Source organism: Phascolarctos cinereus, unplaced genomic scaffold (assembly GCF_003287225.1).
Source record: "Phascolarctos cinereus isolate Bilbo 61053 unplaced genomic scaffold, phaCin_HiC Scaffold_4;HRSCAF=312, whole genome shotgun sequence".
Taxonomy (NCBI): Eukaryota; Metazoa; Chordata; class Mammalia; order Diprotodontia; family Phascolarctidae; genus Phascolarctos; species Phascolarctos cinereus.
The window spans coordinates 560,256,627-560,267,844 of NW_027555847.1; the positions used below are offsets into that span (position 1 = coordinate 560,256,627).

An 11,218-nucleotide genomic window follows, 5' to 3' on the forward strand; every position below is an offset into this window, starting at 1 on the left:
CCTAGGTGAAGTCTCATCTGCTTCATGAAGTCCCCTAGTTCAAAGTGATTTCTTTGAATTTTTAATCCGTTCTGTTTATTATCATGCTTATTTGATAACAAATTATGTTATGACATTTCTTGTATTATGATTTAATTTTTCACGTGTTTGTCATTCTACTAATTAGCAGGTAAGCTCATTAAGAGCATATATTTTTGCTTCCCCGGTAGCACCATGCAGAATAAAAAATTGCCTTTTAGGTAAGCAGGCATACTAGAGAGAGAGGTTGGAATAATAGCTCAAATTAAATGAATTGTGTTAGTGTATTCTTATAGTTGGGTTTTCCCTCATTCTCAGTTTGGAACTGATAGTATACAGTAACTAAGACATAGGAATTGAAAAGTGAACTCATTACTGTTTTCTCAACAGGATGCATTCAGTTTGCTTGCTTATTCAGATCCCTGGAGCAGTCCAGTTGGAAACCAACTTGACCCAATACAAAGAGAACCTGTGTGCTCGGCTCTAAATAGTGCAATACTAGGTAAGTAAAATTTAAAAGCAGGACATAATTGATTCCCTTGAATTTCTGTGCAGAGGGTGCTAGCATTTTAGGACTGGTAAAACAGCTTGGGGGGGCAGCTAGATATCGCAGTGGATAGAGCTCCAGCCTTGGAGTCAGAAGGACCTGAGTTCAAATCTGGCCTCAGATACTTGACACTTACTAGCTTGTGTGACCCTGGGCAAGTCACTTAACTCTGATTGCATCACCAAAAAGGAAAAAAAAAACAAACTCAGCTTGGGACCAACTAAGTACTGCAGTGGATAGAGTGCTGGGCCTGGAGTCAAGAAGACCCATCTTCCTGAGTTCAAATTTGGCCTCAGACATTTACTAGCTGTATGACCTTGAACAAGTCACTTAACCTTGTTTGCCTCAGTTTCCTTTTCTGTAAAATGAGCTGGAGAAGGAAACGGCAAACTACTCCAGTATCTTTGCCAAGAAAACCCCAAATGGGGTCATAAAGAGTTAAACATGACTGAATAAGAAGTGCGCCCTCCCCCCCCACCAAAAACAAACAAACTGGGAGCATCTTCCTAGTGTTATTAGAAAATTACTTGTGTTAACATTGTAGTCTTTGAATTTGCCCTTCAATCACACTTCCATCTCAATCCTAGACTAGATGAAAAAAGAAATGTTTGATTTTTTTTAAAGCAGTGTACTGTGTGTGCCCCTTTGTGTACTTCATCTCCTTTACGGTGATGAATTTGACGAATTTAAAGTTACTCACAAAGAATTTAAGGGCTTACTATGTGCCAAGCAGGTGAGATACAAAGAAAGCAAGGAGACTCAGGGAATTCCCATTATAATGAGGGAGACAGCTTTCAGACAGTTGTGTCCATATAAGTGCACTCATGCTTCAGCATGCTCTGTTTCTGGTAATCTAAAAGGGAAGTTAGTAGCAGTGGGGGCAGGGAAGAGTCAGCAACTGAGAGGAGCCTCTTTTTCCTAGGAGGTGGAATTTGAGATGAATTTTAGAGGAAGCTAGGAAAATCAGGAGAATAAAGGTGAGGAAGAGGGAAAGCCTTCCAGATGTGGGGGGACAGCCTGTAAAAAGGAATGGAGTTAGGGAATGGCATTGTGTTAAAGTAATAGAAAGAAGGCCAATGTTGCCAGATTGTAGAGTATGTGGAAGGGAATATTGTTTTGAGAAGATTGAAAAGGTAAGAAGGGGCCAGAATGTGAAGGGCTTTAAAAAACCAAACAAAAGGTTTTATATTTGATCTTGAAAGAAATAGATATGAGTTGCTGATGGGGAGGGGGGGGTAGGGCGATGTTAGTGGGGATGTGGTGGTGATATGATATAGTCATAGCTATAATTATTTTGGCAGCTGAGTGGAGGATGGATTGGGATGGAAAGACCAACCGAAAGGTTATTGTAATAGTCTGGGCATGAGGTGTGTGACAAGGGTCTACACCAGCCATGAGTGAGTGAGGAGAAAAAAAAAACACGAGAGATATGGTGAAAGTAGAAGTAGGAAGATTTAGCAACACACTGGATATATGGGGTGAGTGGGAATAGAGGATGGCATTGAGGTTGTAAAGTTGGGCGATGCTGATGCTCACATTTATAATAGGATTCAGTTATTTTGTAATTCAGAAGAGGGAATGCATTGGGGGTGTGGAGGTGACATGTTAAATTTGAGATGCCTGTGGGATATTTAGTACAGTATGGCTAGAAGTCAGTTGGTGATGTGTCTGGAGGTCAGGAAAGAGGTTAGGGCTAGACTTATAGCACCTTCTGTGTTCCAGGAACTGTGCTTAGTGCTTTATAAATATGATCTCATTGGAGCCTCACAATAATCCTGAGAGGTAAGTGCTAGTATTATCCCCATTTTACAGATGAGGAAACTGAGGCAGAGGTTAAGGAACTGAGCCAGGGTTAGACACTGAGTCTGAGGCCAGTTTGAACTCTTTTTGACATTAGGCCTGCTATACCACCTAGCTGTCTGGCTCTGTTATTTGCATGGAGATGATAATTGAACCAACAGGAGCTAATGAGGTCAAGTAAGATTGTTCAGAAGAGGGCCAGTTACAGACCCACTTTGGCCTCATCCAGATGTCTCATTTTGTGTCTCAAATCCATTACACTTCTGTCAGGAAGTGGGTAGCGTGCTTCATCACCAGTCCTAAAGAATCATGTTTAGTCATTGCATTGATCAGCTTGAACAACTGTATTGAGGTCTTCTCAGATGGTTTTGTCAGGTAAAACAGAGATGGAAGAAAAGTTAAACACCAAAAATTTGACCTCATTTTGACCTGTAACTATTGTGTTTGAGCTTGGTTAGAAAGGAGAGCACCAGTTTAAAAAAAAAAAGCCAAGCTCAGTTAAGTAGAAGAAACAGCAGCTTCCTAGAAATTCCCATTTTACAGGGAAGAAGGAAGATGTTAAGTTCAGAGCATGCTTTAATATGCTAACCAGTCTTTAGTTCAGCTGAAAGGGAAACTGGAACTTTTGAGTATTGAATTGAGCTAATTGTCCAAGAGCCTTTTCTTCAAGGATAACATCCCCAACCAATTATAATCTTCTCAGATGCCTAATTTGAATTTCCTGTAGGCTTACTTAGCCAGTACACATTCACATCGAATTGGTAGTATGTACTTACAATGACTAATGGGTTAGAAATTGCCGTATTTATTCAAAGTTAACTATGTAGTTAGGGATTTCTCATTTGTGTTAATACAAAGGTTGCAATCCTGACCAGCCATTAGTTTTCCCCACCTTCAGTCAGACCAGCCTACCTGCTGTTATTCATATCCAACTTTATGCCTAATATGAACTTTGCCTTCACTTGGGCTGTCTACAATGCCTGAACTGCTCCACCTCCTCACTATTCCCAGTGCGTAGCACTATTGCTGTCTCACGCTTTTTGCTTAATAAATGCTTTTGCATTGTTAAAGACGACATTTCTTGGTGAAACATACATATCCTTTAAAAAGAAGTTCCTAATTGCTCTTTTTCATTATTAAATTTTCTTTTCCCCCCAGAGACTCACAATCTGCCAAAGCAACCTCCACTTGCCCTAGCAATGGGACAAGCCACACAATGTCTAGGACTGATGGCTCGATCAGGAATTGGATCCTGCGCATTTGCTACAGTGGAAGACTATCTTCATTAGCTATGCATTTAAGAGCTCAGACTTACAACTGTGGCATATAGTCAACGTGGAAGTAGACCAGCTCTGCCGATTTGAAATTTAGATTTTTTAAAATTATGTACTGGGGACAGGTCTTTGTCGCTTTACATTGCTTCCTAGTTTACAGCATGATGCAAATGATTTTCTAACTTAGTGTTAGGAGAAATTATTTTCCATCTTTAACCTCTTAGTTGTCTAAGAGTTAAAATATTGCTGAATTTCAGATATTCAAATTTGATCATTAAAAATCCTCTAAAACAATTATCTAAAAAAAAACCCCAAATCCTGCTTTTTTGGGTCGGGGGAGGGAGGTAGGGGAAGGAACTATAGAACAAGTTGTGTTTGTGTTAGCATGTGGGTGATATAAACTTCAAATTGGGAGACTTTCCAACCCCCTCCTGCTGCCATTATTAGCGATCAATCAGTGTAATTTGCAAAGTGCATAAACACCTGACAGTTTGGATTTATAGTGTTGATGGAAGAAATGATTTTTAATGTGTACTGTAAAACTTGAAATACTCAGGAGCTGAGTGAATATGTTTGTTGCTACTTACAATCCCAACCTGTTAGTCCCAGTAGTTTTGTTTTAACATGGTCTTTTTCAACTTTGTTTCCTGTTTAACTGCAGACAACTTCTGTTGTAGACTCACAAGTTTAACTGTTGTATTATAACAGTATTACATGTCAACAGTGTGGTTACCTTTATTTATATAAAAAACCAAATATTTAGTCAATTTACAGTGTCTTAATTTAATCTTTGTACACCTTCCATTTTTAAGTGCTTAAATGAGTACTATATTGCAATAAAAATGTAGTGATATAATTAACCAGCCATTAAAAATTTACTTCTACAGATTTTAGAGTTGTTTGAATTTTAAATTATAAAACTAAAATTGGGTACAAGCAAAGTAAAACTAAATTAAAATACTAATGCTGCTTATAGTTTGGCCATGACTGTTGGAGCAGTATAAATTTAGGAGTGCTGGTTCAATTCAGTAGCCTGTTTGTGGATTCAGTTCCTAAAGCTTGAAGGGGGAAAGAAACAAGTCCAGCAATACAGAGAAAAGGGAAATTCTTTTTTCAGGAGGATGGGTTGTACTAAAAAACAAGTCATCTAAGGTCTGTATTTGGCATTACTGAAGTTAGTCAGACCAAGAACATATTTGTTAGTATTGGTTGTTTCTTCCAATTGCTTTGAAAAAAGTGAAAGCTTTGCTTATAGCTGTTGAGTACTTTAGACTAAGGTGAAGGAAGACACCTTAATCTTTACCCATTTTAGATCAGTTCTGCTTAACTAATGACAAGATGCAAACTAGACCTATTTTTAAAACATTTCTAGTAACAGCCTTGACAATTACTTTTACTTCAGCTACAATATAAGTAAAATAAAATTTAGTACCTAAGGCATTTTTCCTTCGGTCTTTTTGAAAATGAAAGTTATCATTACTAATCTTTTTTATTTAAGTAGTTTTTCCTAGGCCCTTACATTTGAAGAGTTCAAAATGTTATCAGATCTCTCTCAAAAAAAATCCTTTTGTTGCTCTGCTGTTTGTTACACAGGGTTTTTCTACCTAAAATTAGTTCTCTTTATTACATATAGGCTGTGAAGGGACAGTATGACATAGTGGAAAGAAAGCTAACTTTGAACCCATTTGGAGCTATGTGACCTTCAGAGAGTCACTCAAATTATCAGCTCTAGAGAACTCTCTGAAGACTCCTACGACTTCAGGGTCTTAAGTTGCAGAGAATGTGCCAACTTGCATTGGTAGAGAAAACTTCCCAGTCCTTACTTATTTTGAAGCAGGTAGGCTGCACAAGGGGCATAACACTTGGGCTCAGAGACATAAAGACCCAAGTTCAATTCTGCTTTTAGACACTAGCTCTGTGACCCTGGGCAAGTCATTAACCTCTCTGGACCTCAGTTTCCTTATTTGTAAAATGAAAGGATTGGAATTAATGGCCTCCAATGGCCCTTCTGCCTAAAATGTGGTCCAAAATTCTCTGAACCACTCACTTTATTTCACACATGATTTTGTTTTGTTTTGTTTTTTGGTGGTCTGAGTTTCATAGACTTATACTGCACAGCAGTATTCCTATCCTAGACCAGAAGTGACAGTTAATGATAAATGTGGCGGAAGCCATATTGAAAAAAGAGCCTACTTCCTGGTATTTGTTTTCCAACAAAACTGTTCATATAAGGGGCATGGAGCTCAATTCCCACGGATTTCAGAATGACACAAAAGTTCTCAATCCATAATTTCACGTAGGACCAGTTATTAGCCAAAGAGACTTTCGTACATAAAACAGACAAAGTATGCAGTTAAAAAGAGAAAACAAACAAGTTCTAAAAAAACATCAAAACAGATTTAATAAATTTTGTGTGACCCTAACAGTATGATTACTTAATAAAGAAATGGGATTCAAGTAATATTTGGTCTTCTGGAAGCCAGCTTCTTTTTATGCATCCACTGTTTTTTGAACTTCTTGGCACCTTGTTTTCTCTCTGTTCCTGAAACAAACAAATGCTGAACATACTAAGAAAATTTTACATTTAAGTAATCCCCGTGGCAATGTGCAAATCAAACTTATTTTAAAAACTGAGCATTAAAAGAATGGAGTACTATGAATAAAGAACATTTATACTATGGATATCCATGGCAAAAATCATTTAGTTAAAAAGCTTAGAGGCAAGGGGCAGCTAGGTGGCACAGTGGATAGAGCACCAGCCATGAAGTCAGAAGGACCTGAGTTCAAATTCGGCCTCAGACCAAACACTTGAAATTTACTAGCTGTGTGACCCTGGGCAAGTCACTTAACCCCAATTGCCAAAAAACAAAACAAAAAGCTTAAAGGCCAAAGTCTAACTATAAACGAACTGACATCAGCTAATCAACCTGCAATGTTATTTTTTAAACAAATTACAGTAAGAGGTAACAATAAAGCACTAGATTTGAACTCTTCTAGATTTTGAAACCTGTCTTTGACAATGCTCACTGCCTAATGTTTGAGCCTCAGACAACTCCCCCCTAAGATAGGCTGTGACAATATGATTTGTCCAATATGGTCAAAATCATAGATCTTGGTTCCACAAAACTGTAATTTGGACCTGTTTTCAAGAGGCTTTTCTTTAAAAAATTAACTGTCTCTTCTCTCTTCCTATTAAAAAAAGTTATTTAACCAGCCCTGCCTATTTTAACTTTCGTAGACACCTGAAAGGAAGAAGAAACTCAAATTATTAACTTACCCCAATTACTATTCACAAACTGGACTGCAGGTTTCTTAACTGGCAGTCTCTTGTTGTCAAGGGAAAGAAATTTGTTTACTGAAAGAAAAAAAAGATTTAACTTTTGACCAAGGCAAATTAATGTTAATTAGGCAAATAACATATATGAAATCAAGTTACCAGTAGTTCTGTTGCTTCCTCGACCATATAAATACTTCTGTATGAAGCCTTTGGCTGCTTGCTGCCTTAAATCTATCAGATCTTGGTCCTTTAGTCTACAGGCCACATACCTCTTCTTTATTCTGGTAATCAAAATGAAAATTTGAAATGAATGAAGCAAAATGAACATAAAAAAACAACAGCCTTTATTATATCCATACTACTAATAATTGCCCTGTGCAATTATTATCTCATTTAATCCTTACAACCACCCGGGGAAGTAAGTGGAATGAGGAATAAGGCAAACAGGTTAAGGATTAAAGGTTGTTCAGGGTCACACAGCTCAGTTAAGCATCTGAAGTTGGATTTGAGGTAAAAAAAAAAAAAAAAACTGAACTCAATGCTTAGGAACTTACATATTTTTGTTCAATGCCTCACAGTTTTATAACTTACACTGAACTCAAGTAACAGAAATAATCAGTCTATACAAATAGATCCAAATTTTGGAAGTCTACTTACACTGTATTACATTAGCAATACTTTCCTAAAATTACCCTTATTTGGATAAAGGCTCCAATAATTGTCCTCCAAATGTCACCTTCACATATCTTGGTACAATAGGGGCTTATTACCTTATAGGGAAGGTTTTTGCTTCTTTTTTCCCCTTTTTCTCACTTTCCATATTACCTAGGACAAAAGAAAGTAAGCATTTACATCATACCTACTATATGTCAGGCACTCTGTGAAGTATTTGCAAATATTTCAACCTCAATCCTTTGAGGTGTAGGTGAAGAAACTGAGGCAGACAGCCTAACTGACTTACCCAGGGTCATACAGTGTTACAGGCAGGATGTGAACTCAGATCTTTAGTACTCTAGACCCAAAACTCTTATCTACTGTGCCAGTTGTTCTACTTACAAAATTTAGCAAACTGGCAATAACTTATTTCCCACGTGTATGAAAGCCCTTTGGTACTCACATCTTAATAAGAACATGAGAATTCTAGTGGAATGGTTAATTGAATCCAAATTACTATGACATGATTAATTGCATGAATAGGGAGAATGTTCCCTTTCTCCAGCTAACTACATTAATTATAAAAGAGGCAACAGATTATCTGTTTTTGCTATAGTCTGCTAATGTCCTCTCCTACCACATTCAAGTACAGATAAGAAAACCTAATTTTTAAATGCAACCTTCTATTTATATATATCTTAGAAATGATAGAACAATCAGAATACTTCATACCTGTTTCCAGTCTTGGTAATGATTCATTTATTCTAATAAAAATGTAAAAATAATTGATTAGAATGGCTGTTGCTATCAGCAAAACCTTGTAATATTTTGTTTTCTACAACTAATAAAGAAGAGGGTATAACACAATTAAATGTCATAAGAACCTCAACCAGTTTTGGAAAAGTCTTTGTGACTCTCCAAGGTCACAAACGAAAACCAAGAATCCCTCCCCTCCAAGCTGGAATATGCACGTATGAAGATAAGTATACTAAGAGTAATTTAATGAGAAAAACTAATACCACAGGAGGATTTAAAAAAAGTATTAGTAGGAAAGAGGGCATTTTATATGCATAAGGAAACCAGTTTAATTAAGATGAAGAAAGGTATGCAAGAATGTAAGGCTCGAGAGGGAAGTGTAAGTCAGATAGAGGGCTTTAGATGCAAGTAGATAGGGATGATCTGTTTTTGAGGCTTATCAATTTTTCTAACATAGTGTTAAAAACAAGATGAGTAAGTAAGGTTAAGCAGGTATAATTTAAGATTTAAGTTTTTGAAATCTTGAGAACAAACACTAGCAGATTTCCAATAATCCTTATGCAAATCAAGACTGCTCACATTAAGGAAGTTAACACAGAATCTCAAATACTTGCAGTATACATACTTAGAAGAAACTAAGTACAATTCAAACTCTATCACTCCAATTAGAGAAATAAAGAGGGAAGGTATGACTTAATTGTATTTCCTGTTAATCTGAAAAGAAATGTACTTTTGTCTCTCTAACCCCATTAAATTAAAACATTTGAAGAGTTTTTTAGTAACAAGTTGTCCTGTATTCCTTAGAGAGCTGTGCCACAGAGTAGTACAACTGTTGACTCCACTTCAAGAGCTGAACTATGAGGAAAAACCCAGAATTTTTACAATTTGAAGTCAGCAAACCACATTTCTTACTTAGTCTGGGTAGCGGAAGTTAACTCCTCTAGGAGACTTGCAGGAAGTAGTTTTCTTTTCTTGGAGGAAAAAAAAACAGCATTTAAACTACCAGAGGTACTTAGAGCAAGATGCATTAGTCAAAGGACTACAATGAATAACAGCATGATATAATCAATAGTGTGGGTTTTGGAATCAAAGCATCTTAGTTCAAATCTCAACTCATTCCTTATAACTTGTGTGACTGTGGACAAATCACTTGATCTCTTAATTTCTTCATCTGGAAAATAAAGACTTTGGTCTAGGGTGGCTATCTGTCAAATCACTTCTAGCTTTAAATCTATGATCCTGTGACTCAAGAAAGCAAAATAACTGAAATAAATATTGCCACAAATATTAGCTCTCACACCATCCCCAGGAATGACCTACCTAAATTCTCAGAGAACCTCTGGATGGGAGATTCAATAGCATCTTCTGGAATAACTGAATGGGGTCACGAATAAAATGGGTACACTGAAGTTTGTACTAGCCTCCCCTACATCGAATTTTAACACTTTCTCTTTTGGACTTCACTTCTTAAAAGAGCACTCACAAAAAATTTGCCCCCCCACTTAGGTTGTAATTAATGTCTAAAATGCAAACCTTGAAATAAGTTCATGTTTACATTTACCGAATTATTTTTAGTAACTAGACCCCTAGGAATTGTCCATCAATATTCTTGGCCTCTGATCAAAAGAAGGCTGACTTTTAGTCAGTCCAAGGTAAATGATAATGCTTTTTAAAGAGAGAGATGAAGGGGATCCTCTTTGCTTCATACGTCCTCCACTTTTAAATATACTGGAGGGTCTATGGAGAAATTAATCACTTCTCCACCAGAGTACACTACTCAAACCTGCTACTTTTCCATGAAAGAAGATTTCAAAGGACTCTCTTATTTGCTAAGGGCTTAAAATCACCATAAAATTTAGACATTATGTAACAGAACTACATACAGGTAAGCAGAGCACATACACAGTCCGTTGAAATATACCAAATAACCCTTCTAAGTGGAAAATGGAGCTACAAGGCTAAATGCTATTAATACTTAAATCCATTCTGTTGAGAGTCGGGTGCAGGGTTACGTGAGTCACATTTTCCACCAGAATGGACACCAGCGATCAAGACCCTAAATTTCAAACTCTGAGGTAAGATCCCTGCCTGGTCAAGTGTTAAGACACACAAGGCAGAGCGGTAACACGACCTCACCGCGGAATGCAGAATACGGGCTGGGAAGTGGGGGAGGTCAGGAACGCTCCCTTCGGGAGGTCTCCCTTTGGAGTGAGCGTAGGGGCAGGGCCCTGGAGGATGAAGAAGGAAAAGGGCCGGGACTGCAGGCAGGGAGCATGCACCAAGGGAGAAGGGCCCCAGGGGCCACATCGCTCAGAGGGGGGATTTGGACGCGCAGGTCTTCCGATCCCCGGCGTCCCGCCCCAGGCCACTGACCTTCTGCTCCGTGAAAAGCTCCTCCCGCCGCTTCCTCTTCTCCTTCAGCAGCTCCTTGTCCCTGCGGAGAAAGGCCGGGCGAGGTGAAGGCGCGCAGGAGAGCGGCCGCGGCCCGCAGGAGGGGGTCCCGCGCGCCGCCCCCTCCCCACCTCAGGCCGCGCCGTTGGGGGGGGGGCGTTACCTGCGCAAAGCGTCTCGCAGCCGCCGCTCGTCTTCCTTAGCCTCCGCTTGGGCGCTGGCGAACGTCACCTCTTCTGGGGCTTCGTCATCCTCCTCCTCCTCCTCGTCCTCCTCCTCGTCCTCGTCCATCCCTTCTCCATCGGCTGCTGGGCCGCCATCCGGGAACTCCAGGTCCGGCTCTTCCTCTTCGGAGACGTCTTCCTCTGAGTCTTCTTCCTCATCCCCCCGACCCAACACTGTCCCGGACGACAACGCACAGCGGCGTCTCCGCGGCCGTAGATTGACCATCTTTCTCCCTACCTCCGGTCCCGTGGCCCGGAAGTGGCTCGGTGTAGACTA

General features: G+C 39.0%; 2 protein-coding genes across 3 annotated transcripts in view; one reads left to right on the forward strand and one right to left on the reverse strand.

The window, feature by feature from the left end:
• RANBP9 (RAN binding protein 9) overlaps positions 1-4,527 on the forward strand; it is an 88,430-nt gene extending 83,903 nt beyond the window's left edge. Inside the window, exons 13-14 of one of the 2 annotated variants that reach the window (XM_020986779.2) lie at positions 409-520; positions 3,524-4,527. In XM_020986779.2, coding sequence (XP_020842438.1) covers positions 409-520; positions 3,524-3,654 — 243 coding nt within the window. In that variant the 3' untranslated portion in view covers positions 3,655-4,527. The remainder of the gene's footprint in view (positions 1-408; positions 521-3,523) is intronic. The other variant, XM_078153586.1, reaches the window with a different exon arrangement.
• A 1,487-nt stretch (positions 4,528-6,014) lies between these two features.
• NOL7 (nucleolar protein 7) lies at positions 6,015-11,218 on the reverse strand. Its single transcript, XM_020986780.2, has 8 exons — positions 10,881-11,218; positions 10,700-10,760; positions 9,239-9,297; positions 8,303-8,334; positions 7,687-7,741; positions 7,076-7,197; positions 6,917-6,994; positions 6,015-6,181 (listed from the first exon to the last, which is right to left on the reverse strand). Exons 1-8 carry the CDS (start codon positions 11,165-11,167, stop codon positions 6,093-6,095), a joined length of 783 nt encoding a protein of 260 aa, XP_020842439.2. The 5' UTR covers positions 11,168-11,218; the 3' UTR covers positions 6,015-6,092.

Excerpts from the sequence above, each read along its gene's own strand:
- NOL7 (XM_020986780.2), bottom strand. The coding sequence starts at position 11,167 with ATGGTCAATCTACGGCCGCGGAGACGCCGCTGTGCGTTGTCGTCCGGG. Across the intron at positions 7,742-8,302 it reads ATTACCAAGACTGGAAACAG|GTAATATGGAAAGTGAGAAA; the intron begins GTATGAAGTATT and ends CTTTTGTCCTAG. Across the intron at positions 6,995-7,075 it reads AGGAAGCAACAGAACTACTG|TAAACAAATTTCTTTCCCTT; the intron begins GTAACTTGATTT and ends TTTTTCTTTCAG.